General features: G+C 59.8%; 1 protein-coding gene across 1 annotated transcript; it reads right to left on the reverse strand.

Moving 5' to 3' along the window:
* Window positions 1-874: 874 nt before the first annotated feature.
* On the reverse strand, window positions 875-11,513 carry QSOX1 (quiescin sulfhydryl oxidase 1). Its single transcript, XM_056356346.1, is given in 13 exon segments — window positions 875-1,473; window positions 1,475-2,163; window positions 2,580-2,759; window positions 3,032-3,176; window positions 3,284-3,406; window positions 5,244-5,373; window positions 5,573-5,707; window positions 6,151-6,296; window positions 6,532-6,622; window positions 7,399-7,501; window positions 7,684-7,732; window positions 9,052-9,152; window positions 11,224-11,513. Coding segments are annotated over 13 exon segments (2,193 nt in total). The 5' UTR covers window positions 11,492-11,513; the 3' UTR covers window positions 875-1,440.
* Between the last annotated feature and the right edge of the window lie 6,342 nt (window positions 11,514-17,855).

The raw sequence follows: 17,855 nt of genomic DNA on the forward strand, positions 1-17,855 counted from the left end.
GCGTGACCACGCACAGACACCGCAGGAGGAGGAATGACGGAGCAAGAAAATTTATTTCCAAGGCAGGCAAGGGAGGAAGGGCTGGAGGAACCAGAGCTCCTGGTGCTGGGGCTGCAGGGGGGCCGGCCGCCCTCCTGCCCCATCCCGCCAGCCCTCGCCTCCCACCTGGGCAAAGTGAAGATATCAAGAAAAAGGCTCCAAATCGGATTGACACCCCCCCTCCCCCTTAATAAAGTTTATTATCGGCCGGGCTCTAATCCTTTTAAATCCCCCACGCTGGGGGAAGGGCCGGGATTAGGGGAGGGCAGCATAATCCCGATGAATTTGTTACAGGGGGATTTAGGCAGCGCCGGGAGAGCAGATGGCCCCGGCCCCGGCTCTGGAAAACAACCATTTTCCTTAATGATTCCTAACAAGGATAAAAGGGCAGAGAGAATCGGGGACAGGCACAGGGGGCCCACACCCGCAGAGGTCTCCGTCCCCAGGGGGATGCGGGGATGCTCGCGTGTGAATCCCTGCTCTGGACCAGCACAGAACTGCAGCTCCGTGGCTCGTGTCAACTATTTTCCAGCTGCTTCCTGGGCCCCCCAGGCTCCCTCCCCATCACCCTGTGCCCCAGGACAAACCATGGGCCACCTCAACCGTGAGGACATGCCGGCTGTCTAGGGGGGCAGATGCATCCAGGAGCAAAAAGCAGGATAAAATGTACAATAATAACAACTGAAATTATTTCAAGGATTTAAATTAAGCCAGTGCTCTTCCTGGGGTGATGGGGGAGGCCCAAGTGGGATCAGCCAGGGGTGGGGGGACAGCAGGGAGAGGAGGTGCTGCCCTGGTGTGCCGGCACAGCAGAGACCAGCCAACACAGCGGGGCTGGCGTTGGCAAAAATAATTTATTCCACTAAGACAAGCAGAGAGTGAGCAACAGCATGGGGAGGGGTGAGGAAGCATGGGGGGGGGGGGGGGCCCGGTCCACATCTCAAAACAGGCGGCATACACATAAAATGCAGCTGAACCCATGCCTGCCAGGGCGCACCCGCTTTTTGGGGAGCTACACCCCCACCCTCCTGGCCTCACTAGTGGTTTGACCCCAAAGGGCTGCTCCCAGCACGGGACTGGGCTTCCCTCTTTGAAACCAGCCCAGCACTGGGGAGCTCCTGAAGGCAGCTGGGTGCTGAGACCCAAACTGCTGTCGACGTCCCAGCTCCCGCACACCCGAAACCACGGCACCATGCCCTGAGGGGGGGGGAGCTCTGACACCTCCTTCTCCCCCCCAGAAGAGCCCCCCACCCTGGGTGAGGTGACTGCTGCGAGTGGGGCAGCTCCCAGGGGGACGCACCAAACCGCTTCCCGCCGGGGGACACGATGCTGTCCTGGGGGTGTCTCTGGCTCAGCAGCCCACCCACCCTGGGGGCAGCCCCTGGCCCCCTACAACCGCTCTCAGGCCATGGGGAAGCCGGGGCGGCCTTTGCGGGGAGCGGGTGCGGAGTCGGAAGAAGGTGTACATGCCCAGCAGGCACATGGAGGAGAGGAAGTAGAGAGCGACGCAGAGGCTGATGTCCAGGCGGGAAAAGCCCAAGCCGAGCACCCGCAGCCAGGGGCTCCTCCGCACACCCTCCCCAGCCTCCTCCTCCTCCCGGACCAGGACACCAGTAGCCCGCCGGTGCTCCCGACCCGCCCCGGCATCCTGGGGCAGGGCGATGGTGTCCCGCTTGCTGAGCCGCCGGCGTCGGCCGGCCGCCGCTCGCAGCGCCTGGCTCTTGAAGTGCTGCTCGCTGAAGGAGTCCAGGTCCACGATGTCCTCTCCCACCTCCCGCAGCTTGGGGTTCAGCCGCACAATGCTGGGGCGCCGCGGCTCAGGGGAGCCCAGTCGCCCCGGAGCTCTCGTCTCACCTTCCGTCTCCTTTTCCTCCTCTTCCTCCCTCTCCTCTCGAGGGCCCTCGGTGCTCAGCCTGGTGCTGATCCTCTCCCCAGCCACGGGGATGGGGTCGGCCTCAGTATAGTCCAGGTAGATGTTGGCAGGGGAGAAGTGCGCCTTGAGGAAGGTGAGCACGGCTGGCTCATCCCAGGCGTGCACCCCCCGCTCCTCCTTGTGGCACTGGGGACACATGTCTGGTGGAGGCCACTGCAGCTTGGGGAACTTGGGGTCCTCTGTATCACCTCCTGCAGGGACCCGAGCCGGTGACTGGGTTAGAGGGGACAGGCAATGCAGCCCTCCCCCTGTACCGCTATAAACACCCCAGAGCATCCAGCAGCTGGGGAGGGTGATGGGGACATTTGGAGAAGCAGTCTCGGGAGGAGGGATCCTCCGAGGGCACGTGGCGGCTTTGGGAAGCTCCTCCTGGGGAACGTGTAAGACCCAACCACATCTCCAGGGCAGTCTGAAGCTGCATGACTAGCTGCTGTCCCCTGTGATGGGGCACGATGACAACAGGATGTCCTCAGTGCTGCACCCTAATGCAGCTATTTGCCACCTCCATCCAGAAGGAGGGATGCTCCTCTACCTCCCCTCCCCTTTTCCCTTGGGAAGCCACCCCGGCTCCCCTCCTTGTGGCTCCCCTCCTTGTGGCCCCCCTTACCCGCCAGGCGAGCGTTGACCTTGTTGTGGTGGGACCAGAGCCAGAGGGCAGCCTCCTCCCGGCCAGCCACCTGGTCCATGGACTCGGCCGCCATGGCCTCGAAGTGCTGGGCACACTCCTGGCAGCCGAAGAAGTGCTGGACGTAGCAGCGCAAGGTGCCCAGCACCTCCAGTGGTAGCTCTGGGGAGAGGCAGAGGACGGGGTGGGGTGGGGGGGACGGGGGACACGGGAGAGCAAGTCAGGACCCCACAGTGCCACCACCACGGTCCCACGGCTGAGGTGGCAACCCTGTACCCCAACTCCACGGCTCGTGTCCCCCCTGCAAACCTGCCTGGTGGCACAAGGAAGAAGAGGGGAAACAAACCTTTGCCCGCACGCAGCATCCCTGCCCGTGCCACAGCCACCTGGACACCCCCTCCCCGAGCCCCTCATCCCCTCAGGGATGCCAATACCTTTGTCAGGGCCGCTCTGGGCAGCCTGGATGGTCAGCAGGTGGAAGATGGTCCAGAGCCCACAGGGGTAGCCACGGAAGTGGGGTTCGCTGCCCTGGCAGCCCACCCAGGTCACGTTAGTGGGGAGCACAGCGGGGTGGGAGGCCTGGTGGACAGATGGACACAGCGTGATGGAGCTGGCAGATAATGCAGGTTGGGGGGCAAGGGCAGGGGTGAGGAAAGTGGGGGCCAGGGTCCCCGTGGGCATCTTACATCTCTGTTATTCTTCATGGCCTCCTTCAAGGCGCTGCGGGGCAGCTCGGGCTCCGTCCAGTTCCTCAGCCATCCATCCAGGGACTGCAGGTAGGTCTGCACGCAGGGGCGCCCGGGGAAGTACTGCAGGGGAGGAGAGGGGTGAGAAAACCCAGACCTTGCGATGGGAGCAGCCCACCAGCACCCCCAGCTCACCCTCACTGGGACAGGCGCTGGGCAGCACGAGCATCCTCTATGGCAGCGTGTGCTGGAGGGCAGCGCAGTCCTGGCAAGGTTTTGGTGCCCTCCCCCCGAGGGGCTGGGGGCTGCAGCATGTCCCCCCCCTCCAGCAGCGAGACCCCCGTGTCAGTGTTCAGGCTCTGAACCTCGGCCCCATCTGAGGGAGGCAAAAAGCCACTCTGACCATAAGTCAGCTCAAAGCCGATTAGCAGCCGCACTTTAAAACCGCAGACACCCCGGGGAGAGGGGGCAGCCTGCCAGTGCGTGTCACTGACCCACGGATGGACAGAGGGACAAGCAAACAAAGGAGCGTTTTGCCAAGTCTGAGCTGAGTCTCCCCAGGCCCGTGGGGAATCACACCGAAAGTCCCCGTTTCACAGGGAAATTCACCTGTGACTCGGTATTTCTGCTGGAAAACACAGTCCCCCCGGGGCTCCTTCGGCAGGAGGCTTTGCCCTGCGATCCCTGCTTTCCAGGCACCAGTTCTTTCCGCCTTAGGATTTTTCCTCCCTCCTTGCCTTAAATACCTCTTGGGAACGGAACAGTTAAGGCTGGGACCCGCTGGCTGAGCTCCCCCAGCCTGAGCCCTGCTGGGCTGGCAGCAATCCTGGGGATGCTGCTCCGTCCCGTGGATGAGTGCGGCAACGGCAACGCCAGCTCGGCATCCTCAGGGATGCACCGGCACCCTCAGGGATGCACCGGCACCCACCCAGCACCCACCACCCACGGCTCCGGGGCCTCCTGCCCACGGTAGGGATGCAGCTTTGCCTCCTTGCTGGCTCCGGTGCCACGGATCGCTCTCGGCCAGCGAGGGGAAGGTTTGCAGGAAGAATTAAAAGCTGATCAACTAAAACCACTGCTGCTGGGGACAAGGGGAGGAAGAGCCACATGAAGCTCTTGAGCTGAGGACTTCAGATTCGTTGCACCAGAGGCTCACCTTTGGAGCACTCTGAAGGGGAGAGCAGGCAGGGGTGGGTGCAGGGGGTGTCTCACATATCAGCGAGGGCTCGTCCAAACTGAGTGTGAGACCCTGGGTAGCAAAGGAGGGAGCAAAGGCGGCAGGCATGGCCAGGCAAAGGTCTGCCAAGGAGCCTGGGCTGCAACAGGGATGGGGACAGGGCTCCTGCAACTCCAGTGGTGGAAACCTCAGCCAAACACAGCACTGCAGCACAGCACAAAATTAAACTGCCCTGCTCCTGCTGGCTTAAAGCTCCTACACACCTCAGTTTCACCAAGCCCAACAGAGAAGGCAAAAGGAGACCTTAAGTTAGGCTCTTCCAGAGCCTGACTCAGAGTGGGAGTCCTTTTCCTGGACTATCAAAGGAGCCCACGGTGATCAGCTCCCCGAGCTGAGCATGCAAGACAGGCAGATCATCATCTCTGACAGCGGGTGACAGCATCTCTTCTGAAAAGACCTACTACCTCAACACCTGCAAGCACCGATCCTGCTCTGCCCACCAATACCTGCACTCCACATCTTGCCTGAAACTCTCCAGCACCTGCTCATGGCTCCCATTGCGACTCTGGGCTGACTTTGGAGATCCAAGGGGATGGGGACAGCCCCACAGAAGCCGTGGGACACGCTGAGCACCAGGACATGGGGTTCATGTCCAAGACCGCCACGCCTCACTACCTGGGATTGCTGGGATGTGGTGGCCCGCACCCTGCCTTTGCATTTCACCTTATAAATAGCTACGTGGAGGCACAGGCAGTTCCTCTCCTGACACCAAAAGCTCCTCACCTTCACCAGTGTGGCCACGTAGCACTTGAAGGCAGCCAGCTGGGCTCCTGACAGCGTGGCAGGGCGGGCAGCCTCCACCCGCAGCGAGTAGTGCAGTGTGGACTCCAAGTCAGCCATGTACAACTTGGAGCTGGGGAGGGCAGCACAACACCATAGTCCGTCAGCCCGGTAATCCACACCCGCAGGCACCCAGCCACAATTTGGGGGTTTTCCCAGGGGAAAGACACCATCCTAGCCCGTTGCCCACCCATGGCCAGGCCACCTCCTCCTCTCACAAGCCTCAGCCTCCTCCCACAGCCCCAAAATGATGAAGGTGGGGGGGGGCTGACCGGTCAGCATGCTTTGGCTGGGATGGGGTGGTCTCGTTGGAAGCGCTGACGGTTGTGTTCAGCTTGTAGGAGCCACGGGTGACGCCCGAGAGCGCGCGCAGGTAATAGGTGTAGAAGGAGCGTGCCTCCGTGTGCCTGCAAGGAAGGAGAAGCCATGAACTAGACCCTCTTCCCTCCCAAACAGCCCCTGGCCCCAAGTAGGAAGCAAAGGAGACCAAAGGCTTAGCTGGACCGGCAACTTGGACCTGGGGAATGAACGCAGGGTGGTCCGTACTCTCCCCCTGCCCTGGCAGTGGGTGTCCTGGTACGCAGCCCAGAGCAGAGCTGAGCCCCAGGCAGCTGTGCCGTGCCACCTCCAGGCCAATGTGGCCAAGGGATGGCTTGGTCACAAGCCATTTTCCCAGCTCCAGGTAGGGCTGGCAGCCCTGTTCCGTGCCCACCAGCAGCCCCTTGCCCCCTGCCAGCCTGACCAACCCAGTCACTGTCTCTCACAATTACAAAGGAAAGCGCAAAGATGGGGCACAAGGCTGGCACCCTGCCGGGGTCCCCAGAGCCACCCTGCCATCTCCCCCACTCACACTGGCAGGCGGGAGAAGGAGCCATTGCGGAGGAGCAGGTAGCCAGAGGGGAAGGTAGTGACACCGAACTTCTCCACAAGCTCCTCCTCGCTGCTCAGCACCCTCCTCACTGCCACGTTCTCGTACTGCAGCATGTCCAGCACCACCTGCAAGCCCAGTAGCCCCAGGGTCAGAAGGGAGGGCAGGGGGACTGCCAGCCCCACCGGGGATGCAGCAGGGCTATTTAGCACGCTGTGTAACACTTTGCACCTGCAAAGCAGCATGCACGCTCACCAGGGGGGCTGCTGGGAGAGGACTCCACTGCCAAAGGCACCCAGGAGTTATTGGGCACTGGGGATACAGGATTCAAGAGAAATGGGGGATAAACGCAGCTGTACTCACCTCTCTGCCCACGAAGGAATTGCTCTTCTCAAAGATCAGAGCCAGGTACTGCTCCTTGTTCCTCTGGAAGAAGGTGCGAACCTCCTCCGCACTACAAGAGAGAAGAAGATGGCAGCGGGTGCCTCAGTACCAGCCCGATGCTCTGCCCTCCTGCCTGAAAGTTCAGCCCTTGTCTGCTGGGATTTGGCAGGGGATGCCACTGCACGTTCAGCCCTACCCAGCAGGCAATTCCTCCCCGCTGAAGATTCCAACCCAATTTTCTGCTCCGGTTCACAAGCTTTGAGAAATCCTGCAAGGATTAGCTAAGGAGGCAGAAAACAAAGCACGGGCAGGGCAGGGCAGGAGGGAGCTGCACAGTCACCCCGGGAAAAAGGCAGCAATGAACTTGAACTGAGGCTGTTGGTTTTTTGGCTAGGACATGAAGGCACTGGAGACCTGAAGCACGTGCTCAACCATCGCTTTGGGAAAGCCAAACGCTCCCCTGGGACAGCGGAGCAACTGCCTGTGCCTGGCAAAGACAACCCAGATCCCAATAAATTTGTACTGAACCAAGAAAACCCTTTCTCTGGGCAGGACAAAGCTGTTAACAGTAACAGCCTCACTCGCATGGCACGGCGCTGCCATGTCCCCAGCCCAGGCACCGCTTGCTCTAATTAAGGCTGACGAGCAGGTTTGTTAGGGAGATGCAACAACATGGCCTGTCTCACCTGGGCCATATAAATGGCTCTGGCCTGGCCAAGTCATCCGCACCGACCTGGGTGATGCAGGGGCTGCTCCATGGTCACTTTTGGCTCAGGATTTCCCCAGAAACCTGCTCTCCATGGGACACAGGCCGCCACAGCCACCCCCCCATCACCCCGCCCCTACCTTGCTGGCTCCAGCGGAGGACAGGCGGGCGGCCAGGCGTCCTGGCTCTGCTCAAGGTTGGCGATGATGGCATGGCGCAGGTCCTCGACGGTGGCACTGGGATCTGCAGGGTGGCAGGATGCCGAGGGGTTAGTCCTGGGGAAGCTGCTCCCATGGCCTGAGCTGAGGGGAGCTGCCCTGAGCCGCTCCCCTGGACTCCCCGAGCTCCCAATGCATAGCGGGTGCGGGCAGCAGGGCCACTCGCACCACCTGGGGTAAATAAACCCTGTGGCTCTGAATACTCACTGGTAATCCTTATCCCATCCTCTGCTTTCTTGCTAAAAGCTCTGAAGAACTGAAAGGGAAAAAAACCCAACACGAAGGGACATTGGAATGTGTTTGGACTAGGGCAGGGAGGCAGTGCAGCTCAGCGGGCAGAAGCAGAGGCTCCTCCTGGGCCAGCTCTGCCTCAGTTTCCCTGTGATGTTACAACTTGTTAACTGACACCAGCCACAGCAAAGGGAGCTCCTGGCCAAGCCCCATCTTGTGGGGCATCCTTGGAGGGGAGGGATGTAGGCAGGGGCTGGGAGCCATGTCCAGCCTAGGGCTGAGCGCTGGCAGGCAGCAGGGCAGGTGCCTCCAGGGGTCCCAGGGAGGCAGCCAGGACCTTCCCAGTCCTGCAACCCACCGTCTCCTTACTCCAGAGCTCCCACAAAGCAAGAGGAGGGTTTTTTTCCCACTCCTGGCTTCCCACAGTAGCCCTAGTGCCCATGATACAGCCCCAGCAGCGAAACCAGGTTGCATCAGACAACTGTTTGCTTTGCAGGCTGGGCCAGGCGTGCGGGCTGTTTGCAAAAGGTGTTTGGCAGGGACAGGGGATGCGAAGCAAGCGACTTCTTGGCACCACCACATCAGCACGGCTCCTTGCCCTGGGAGATGTTTCAGTCCATGTCCCACAGGCAGTGGGTGCTTGGTGAGACTCCAGGGCACAAGCCAGTCTACACAGTAAACTCTATAAGATCTGACCCCACCTTGGGCTGAGCCTGTAAATTGTAACTGAGGACGTTATCTGATGCAACCCTTATCCCCCTTGTTCTATCTCAAGCCGATCCTGGCTTTTGCTGCCTGCACCTGGGGTGCTTTGGCTTTATTGTTTGTGTTGGAGAAATGCTCTGTTTGCAGTGGGAAATACTGTGAAAGAGCATATTGACACAACTAAGAGGCCAGGCATGGGCCCAAGAGGAGGGACTGCACCTTTCCAGCTGCCGCAGGAGGCTCCCAGGAGAGCCCTGTGCTGCCTCCCGCAGCATCCCTGTGCCCTCCTCCAAAACCTGCACCTGCAGCTGCTCTCTGCCCTTCAGCAGACTTTCCCAGGCATTTCCCATCCAGGTTTCAGACTCTCCCCTCTCCTGGGAGGGATCTGGCTTCTACGTTTCACCACGAAGCAGCGTTTTGTCTTTCCCCTTCCTTGTTCCTACATCACCCAGCAGTTGGGCAGCCTGCAGCCCAGCCGCAGCTATGTTTTGGGGAAGGACAGAACAGCTCCAGCCTGTAAAGCCCCAAAGGGAATGTTTTGATGCAATAGCACCGTTCGTCTGATTGAGCAAGAGAGCGACAGGCCAACAGGCAAAGCCCAGGGAAACCAGGCAAGTACCCGGTACACACAGCCCTTACCTTCAGCGTGGGGAAGCCTGTTATCCCAAAATCGGCGCACACTTTCTGGTTGGCCTCATCAGCACAGTCGATGGCTGCCAGCATCACCGCAGGCCTCCACTCTGCAGAGACAGGATGCGGTCAGCTTAGCTCAGCCCCTCTGCAGCCCCCAAATCACCGCTCTCACCTCGCAGGAGGCCAACCGATGGTTTCCAAGCCCCACAACACCCAAAGCTACGGTCCGCGCTGGCGTTTGGTGCCCTACTTCTGGGGTGGCAGGAGCACAGGGAAAGCCGTGTGAGGCGGGACCAGGCTTCGCACACCCTGCCCTCGCCGGGGCTGGAGTGCAGGCAGCTCTGCCCGCGGCTGCCTGCCTGTCCGGTTCTGCCTGCCCAGCCTCTGCCCCAGCGGGAAAAGGCTGCCAGAAGAGGAGGGACAGCTAACCGCGGCTGGGGGCGAGCAAGGAACACGGGCTCCAGCTCGTCTCACCCCAGACCAAGAGCACAATCGATAACTGAGAGGGAACAACCCAAAACCAGTATCCGGGGCACCGCGGCAGAGCCTGCCCAGGTGCCGAGCATCCGCTCCCCCTCTGCAGCTCCCACCACCACCTCCCCGGGGAGGAACAGCAGGTCCCTGGAGTAAAGCAGAAACCAAGAAAATGGGGCATGCAGGCATTTCAAGCAGCGGGATCTGAAAGCCTGTAGCAAAATGGAGATAAAAGCTCTGAAATGGCTTCTTTTTAGAGTAAGGGACAAAAGCTGGAGAGCGTCCAGCCTCTCCTTTGAGCAGGATGGGGAAGGACATGGTACCAGCACACGGATGAAGCCCATGCCACCCTTGGTAGGAGCCTGCTGGAGGTGGGGACCCACTGGGACTGTCCTGTGTTGCAGGTGACCTGCTTCCCACTGCCCTGGCACCAGTAGTACTGGGAGGGCTGGCTGCCAAGCCCTGCTGCAGGGAGCCAGGAACACTCCTAGACTCATCAGCACGTGGCACCCACAGGTCACCCCAGCATACTCCCCATCCAGCCCATTCCTGTGAAAACCCACGCGTGGGAACAGCGGTGAAGATGCCGAGTGGCGTGGGGGTGGCTTCCCTGCCCAGCCTCCACGGGCATCCCACCCGCAGTCCAGCCTGCAGAGCGGGGAGCCCTGGCGGAACCCCGGTTTGGAGAGGGGCCAGGAGAGCCGGCATTCCCCCGCAGGGCCTGGGCACGCACCCCATTCCTCACATCCTGCCCCATGGGGGAGCACTGACGGCATCCCCTGGGAGGGACGGAATCCCCTGGGAGGGACGGGATGTCTGCCCCGGCCAGTGCCCTGACTCACCTGGCAGCGACCGCGCTCTATCAATTAACGCAGTAACAGGGAGAAGCCGTGGGCACCCCAGGGTGCTGAGGGAGGCAGGATGAGCCCCGGCGGGGCAAGGAGCTTGGCAGCAGGGCATGCAGGTCCCCAGGCGGGGCTGAGCACCAGCCAGGCCAGGCACCAAGGTCAAAGCCAGGAACAAACCAGCTGGGATCAGCCTGGCCGCAGCGCCCTGCCAGCACCACGGAGGAGTGGGGCTAAGGGAGGGTCTGGGGGTGGCAGCAGGACCCCCAGTGCCTGAGGCAGGCTCAGGTTGAGCTTCTCCCAAGCAAAGGGGGCTCCAAGGATGCTGCTAAGCCATGCCTGGTCATGGTGGGGGGGGGGGCGCCTGGGCCTTCCTAGCAGGCTGAAACTTCAGGGGGGGCTGGGGCACAGGGGGCTTCAGGGGGGCTGGTGGAAGGGAGGGCACAGAGAGCTGAATGATGCGGGTGGGGAGGGTGCATTGGGGATGCGCAGGTGCCGACAGGACCAGGGATGCGGGACCAGGGATGCAGGGAGGACTGAAGAGCACTGACGGGGATGACGACGACACAACAAAAGGACAGCGATGCAGGAGGGATTTCAGAGCACTGCAGGGGCACAGGGAAGATTTAGGGGTGCTGACAGGAGAGCAGACAGGGATGCAGGGGGGATTTAAGGGTGCTGGTGAGGACACGGGGGCAGAGACATGAAGGATTAAATGGGGTGCTGATAGGAGAAGCCAGAAACGGGGGTACGGGGGGGCCCACGCGCAGCAGATGAAGGACACAGGGAGGGTTTCGGGGTGCCGGCAGGGCAGGCAGAGACGCGGGGAAGGGGCAGCGGGGCACAGGGCCGAACTCACCGCGGAGGTCGTGGGCCAGGGCCCGCCATGTGGGCGCGAAGTGGACGCAGTGCCCGCACCAGGAGGCGAAGAACTCGACGGCCCAGGCGCTGGGGGAGCCCAGTAGCCGCCCCTCCGCCCCCGGCCCCAGCAGCTCCAGCGGGTCAGCGGGCGAGTACAGCTGGCGGGACCGCGCCCCCGGCAGCGCCAGCGCCAGCACCAACGCCAGCACCGCCGGCCACCAGCCGCCCCCCCCGCCGCCCCCCCGCGCCCGCCGCCGCCGCCACATCGCCCGCCAGGCCGCCCGCCGCCGCCCGCCGCCTTTAGGGCCGCCCGCACGCCCCGCCCACCGAGGGGCGGGCAGGGGGCGGGGCCGAGGCCGCCCGCAGAGCGGCGCCCCCTGTCGGGCGCACAGCGCCGCCCCCCCGCAGCGCCCCCGCGTAACAGTGGGGACGCCCCGGGCTTCCCCCGCGGCGTGATGCGGGGGGCGGCCGCAGCGCCACCCGTCCACGGGAGCGCGGGGGGCGTCAAGCCACCGACCGCCCATAAAGCGCTGAAGGGCGGCGGCGGCTGGCTGAGGCCCCAGAGCCACCATTACGCCCCCCCCGAGAGAGCCGCCAGCCGGGGGGGCAGCAGGGTGGGACGCCCCGATGTCAGCCGGTGTCACCGGGCAGCGCCTGCCGGGATACCCCGCAGGCCACGGGGACCCCAGAGGCCTCACCCCAACCCTGCCAGCGATACGCCACAAAGGTACCCAGTGAGGCCCCCAAAATCCAGCTCTTCCACCCCAAAACCTCAGTGCTCTGCCCGGGCAGCCCCACATCCCGGCCCTGCCACCGCTCATGTTCCTATGTCACCGGTTGCCAGACACAGAAGGTGCCCGCTGCCCAGGAGCCCGGGCACCCACGGCGGGGGGGGCAGGGCCCTGAAACCAGCCCCCACCCCACCCCCACCCCCGGGGCCAGGTCCCCGGCACTGGGGTGCCCATGGCTGCTGTGGGCTGGCTGCTGGCTCGGTCCCCGGGCAGGCCATTAGCCACCCTGCGCCCCACCTAGGTATTTGATGCAGACTTGCCATGCTAGAAAAACAAGCCTGCCACTGCCAAGCCTTGAGGTGGCGGGAAGGGGGGGGGCAGGACCCCCCCGCAGGGCACAGCTCCGGGGTGCTGCAGGGCTCCCCGACAGCTCAGCCTGGGGGGACAGAGCCCGTCGGACACAACATTTGTGGGATCGCTGCCACGCATCATCCGCGCGTCCCAGCTGGTGCAAATGGGGCAGAGGATGGCTGCCCCAGCCCTGCCCGCTGTAATTAAATGCTTAAGGGATTATCACACCTTGCTGTCCAACCGGGCGGGAAGAGGCACAGCCCGGCTGCCAGCGCTGCTCTGAAGGTGGTCCCTGCCGTCCCCACCGCCCCTGACCCTGCCACAACGTGTCTTCATCCAGCTGGTGATTAAAAGACAAAAAATCCCTGTGTTTAAGGATGTTCATCACCGTTATTTTACCCTGGGCTAAAGTCCTTATTTTAAGGGCTCGTCAGCTTGATTAGTTTATCACAGCAAAGGGGAGGCGCTCAGCACCGGCATAATTGCCAGCATCCTCCCCATCCAGCTCACCCCTCCCTCCCAGGGTGCCCAAATTCCTTGAATCCTTGCAAAAGCGCCATCTTAACCCAAAGGGAGACCAACCAGAGCCCGCTCCCTGGGGCTCGGGCTCCTTCCGAGGTGAGCCATGCCATTGCTCATCCGCCAAAGCCCTGGGGTGAGGATGCTCCTGCTTCCGGCTGCTCCGGGACAGCCAGGGCTGCGGGTGCCACCAATGGCCCTGCTGCCATGCTGGCATTCCCAGTCCCCACACCTCCCCAGGGAACAGCCTTCTGCAGCGGCAGGGTGTGGGGCTTTCCAGGCACGGGCTTGCCCAGAAAACCTTTTTTCCTTATAACATTGCTGCGAAGCAAGAGATGGGGCTTTTCTTCCATCTCAAACTGGGAAGAGCCAGATTTTTACTGCAGAATGCCCCGAGACAGAGCACGGGCACGGAAAGCCGAAGATGAAGCAGACATTTTCAAGCAACCCGTTTTAAGATGGATTTGAGAATAACTAAGATGAATTAGGGGGAAAAAAAAAAAAAAAAAAGCAAGAAGCTGTGTAAGTCTAGGGAGGTTTTAGAAATGCCCTCCCAGTGCTGCCTGCCCTATCGTCCACTCTTGCTTTGCACCCCCTCGCTGCTAGCAGAACCTGCGGGCAGCAAAGTACGGGGGCTGGGGGCTGGATGTCCCTAATGCCTGGCTGCTGAGCCCCCAGCCCGCCCCAGAGCCCATCTTTTAGGCACTTGTGGCACCTTTAGGAACCTCCGTGGTTTTCAGTTGCGCCGCACAGCAACGCCTTCAGCACCCACCTTGGGATCCTTAACTTTGGGAAGAGTTGTGCTTCATGCCTACGTAGCAAGGCCACAGGCTAAGGACCACTGCAGGCGTTCCCATGCCAGACAAGGTCCCCAAGCAGCAGCTGAGCGGTGGCTTTAGCTCATTAAGCTCATCAGCTCTCAAATCTCCTTTCCCAGACCAGCAGCCAAAAGGAATCTCCTTGAAGTCAATGAGGTGTGGGCAACACCAGCAGGCTGAGAGCCTCAAAGGCCGCCAAGATCTTCCCAAAATTATTTAAGCCCTGCAGAACTTGTTTTGTGCACCCAAAATGGATCATTTTCACAGACACAAAGGGTTACCCTGACTACTCTGTGCTGGGTTAGAGACAAGGCGAGGAAAGAGCGGTTGGGGTTTTATGTATTCAGCCCTTGAAGTGCTGGAAAGGAATGCACTTCAGAAAACGAAGAAAAGCTTTTACTGTCCTTTTTTTAAAAGCATGAATCTGACTGCAAAACACCGAGCTCAAAATGGTCAGGTAAGCTGATCCCAGACCTTCTCACTTCCCTTTAGTTGTGAAGGTTCCAGGACAGGGAGATCCTGAAATGGACTTTCTTCCTTGAAAATTAAAGAACACGTTCCTACCTAATTGTGTGATTCCAGGAACTGACTCCAAGAAAAACACGCAACCAATGCAAGACTCATGATACAATCATGGCAACCCCGTCACCCGGCCCTGGCATTTCAGAGGCTGTTCAGAGAAGTTTACATGCAACTCCCCCGTGAGCGTTTCAGAAATACCAGTTGCAGAGGAGGCTTGACCATTTCCCTCTCCTTCCAGTCACAAGATGGGACTGATGGACTCAGTGAAGCCCTCCTCAATCTGGAGCACAGCACCGCTTAAAGTGTGGTCTTCCTCCAAATAAAAGAAAAAAACTCATTTCCCCGATCAGCATCTTCAAACAGCCTCAGAGGGTGAGTGAGAATTGTGTCCCCTGCCACCTCCCAGCCAGCTCAAGTCAGCTGGAACGCTCCAGTCCAGGTGGCACTTTTCCACTGGTGGCACTAGTCACACCTCCTTTGAGACACAGTTTCAGACAAGACCTTCGGCAGCACCTGCACGATAAACCTGCCAGCTTCCATGGCTCTGCCGAGACAGGGAGTAACACGCGGAATGGATGTGAACCCCAGCTGCTTCCCACACCCTGCATCAGCTCTTCGGGCTGACACCTATGAAGACCAGGAAAGCCCCTTGTAGCCCCCCTGGGAGCTGGGAATTGCTGACTACACGAGACAGGCTTAGCTGGATACAGTTGGTTTCTACCTTTCAAGCCCAACTAGCCTGTAATGACAACAGGCATGAAAGAAAATCTGGGGTGCATTCTCAGGATGTGATGAATGTGTTCACGTAGTTTGTGTCTGCAGACAGAGACTACAGCAGTACCAGCCCCTTTCTGCTACTCACCCTCTGCTGATTCATCCCTGCTCGGGAGAGCAGGCAGTCACAGCCGTGACGCTGTCCTTGCTCTGTTCGGGGGTACCTGGGGGGACTGGGAGGAACTGCTGCTGTCTTTGGTATGTCTGGGTAGGAAACGTTTTACCCGCAAATTTAAGATCTACTTAAAGTCATAAATCATCATCGTGACCCAGGATACACAGAGCAGGTGTTTTCCACTCCAGCTCATCTGCCCAGCTTCCAGGAGCAGATCAGAGGAGGCCACACCGCCCAGATTTGCCACATCACTATTTGGCAGCTGGTTTAATTGCAGCGCATGAAACTGAGAATGCCACACGGATGACAACGGAGCACTCCTCTCTTGCTGTGACAGTAGTCCTGCAACATAAGCAAGGGCTCACCTACCAAGGACTGGTGTGCCCAGCCGCAGGTTCACTGAGCAGCACTGGCTCCATCACCTCTGCAGAGTAGTGCAGCGGGACATGGACACTGTACCAGGCTCCTTGGTGAGCCCCTCAAGCCAAGCAACATGAAGGATAGGATCCCCTGCAGCCACCTTTATTTTTCTGGAATAAAAGCAAATAAAATCCCTGGGACAGCCCCCCAGGGCTGGCATTAATTCCACCTCCAGCAAACTCACAGACAAAGCCCTAGATTTCATGGGGCAGTGACAGACGAGGGAGTCTGCAAGACAAAGCCACCTGAAACCAACATCGGAGCCCAAGGGACACAGCAGGTCTTGCACCGCTGGAGCAAAGGGCTAGAAAACCAGGGCCAAGAGAAACATTCAGAGCAGGAACCAACCAGATCTGCTCCAGGCCATCCTCACACAGCACACTTGGCTGGCAAAAGAAGGCATTTTCGCCCCAAGTGCCCTCCCTATGCCCTGCTCCTACCCAACCCTCACCCTCCTGAATTGAGCTGCTGCCCCGACAGTTCTATCCTCCTCCATTTCCCCAAATTTCTGCAGAATCTTATTCAGGAGGAGGCAGGAAGGAGCAGGGCTGAGGCTATGGGTTTTGTTTGCTCCAGTCTGCAGACCTTGCAGGGTGCCTCTCCCTCCCCCCCCCCCCCTTCCCGACAGGACCCGCATCCTGGAGAGCGCCCTGTGCTTTCAAACTCTATTACATCTCATCTGCATTCCGGCCCACCAACGGCCCGTGCTCTGGGCTGGGTGCCAGCGGCTGGGCAGCCCCCCTCCTCTCCTTCCTGTACGCTGATGAGAGCCGCTGGTGTTCAGCAGCTCCCCACAGGCTCCTTTTCTTCTGAGGGCTGGCTTAACGAGAGCCTGGACATTGCAGAAGCCCTTGTGCTAGACAGGGAGCAGCGATGTCTGGAGCAGAGTCAACATTTCAAGTGCTCCAGAGCTCTGCCAGGCATTTTAGGAGCGGTGAGGCACCTGGGAGCAGGTGGCACCCAGGCAGGGAGGCACCAACACAGCCCCACTCGATGCACCGTGCCAGCAGAAAGGCGGCTGCCTGATGTTGCCCAACCCGGGAGTTTCACCAGGTCCACGGGTGAAATGGCTGTTGAAGGCAACTGCGCTCCGAGGGTTCTGGGAAGAGTTGCACAAACACCACCGTAGAAAGTCAGTGCCAAAGTGAAGCAACATAGATTTGCAAATGAGGAAATTAGAGCCTTCACCAAGCTGATTAGTGGCCATCCCGGGCAAGGACAGCAGTAGCAATGCAGCAGTTTGCTGTGTCACTCACCAGGGCACTGTGGCAACGTTCCCACTGCTCCAGCCGTTTTAAAGCAAAGCCAGTTCTTTAGCCAGGGTAGCACAGATGAATTGCTCTATTTTCAACGCGCAATGTACTCTAAGCCACTTCCAGGGATGGATGCAAGTAGATTGCTGTCCAAAAATACAGGACTCTGGGAGTAAAATCGCTGCAGGGTGAGGAAAGCAATGACACGGATGCTGTCCTGCTGCTTGGTAATGAGAGCGCAGAGGCTGCAGCACCACTCTGTCTCGGCTCTTTGGACATCAAACGGCCCACCGCCGCGCTTTGGCCAGTTCAGCCCCGAGCTCAGAGGGCTGTGACGCGCTTCTCCATCTGTACAAGGGCTGTGGATGGCGTTCCCGGCACTCTCCACTGAGGACTACCACTGCACACTGGCACCACCGGACTGCAGCAAAGCTGCTTCCATAATGTAAGTCCAAGCGCAGCAAGTCCTTCTCCATGATGAGGTACCTCTGTTAAGGAAAAGCAAAGAACAAACAAACTGCTCAGCACAGAGCAACACCTTTGCAATGGTTTTGTTCACACAGGTTCCCTCCCATTTAACGCATACGCCTCTCCCAGGCAGAGAAGAGTGGTGAGGATCCTCCAAGCTGGAAAGACCAGCACTGGGTTTTGTAGACATCTGTAGTAAATGGAAAGCAAAGCCTATTCTGCTGGGCTGTACCTTAATAAATGGCACCAAAACAGAGCAGAGGTGCAGGAGCAGCAGCTGCTGTAGGCATTGAGGAGGCCCCATAAACACACGTGCTTCTGGCCTTACACATTTCATGCTGCCATGCATTTGCCATGTGCCCGCACACCTGTGGTTTGGCACTGCAAGTGTTCAGCTGTCCTCTTACACAGCTCCGGGACCTTTCACATGTTAAAGTGAGGTTGGGTGGTTGGTTTGTTTTCTTCTCCTGGAAAGGAAACAGCAAAGATTTAGGAATGTTCCACCAATACATACAGTTTCCAGGCAGCAACGCCTGCCCCCTCAGTGAAGAAGTGATCGGTGCCGGTAACAGCAGCTCTACAGAGCTGTAACAATTTACAAGCCTAATGGAGGAATCCAAAACAAGACCGAGGCTCTGAAGAATTTAATTCCAAAACTG

The sequence above is a fragment of the Falco biarmicus genome, chromosome 11, assembly GCF_023638135.1.
Source record: "Falco biarmicus isolate bFalBia1 chromosome 11, bFalBia1.pri, whole genome shotgun sequence".
Lineage (NCBI taxonomy): Eukaryota > Metazoa > Chordata > Aves > Falconiformes > Falconidae > Falco > Falco biarmicus.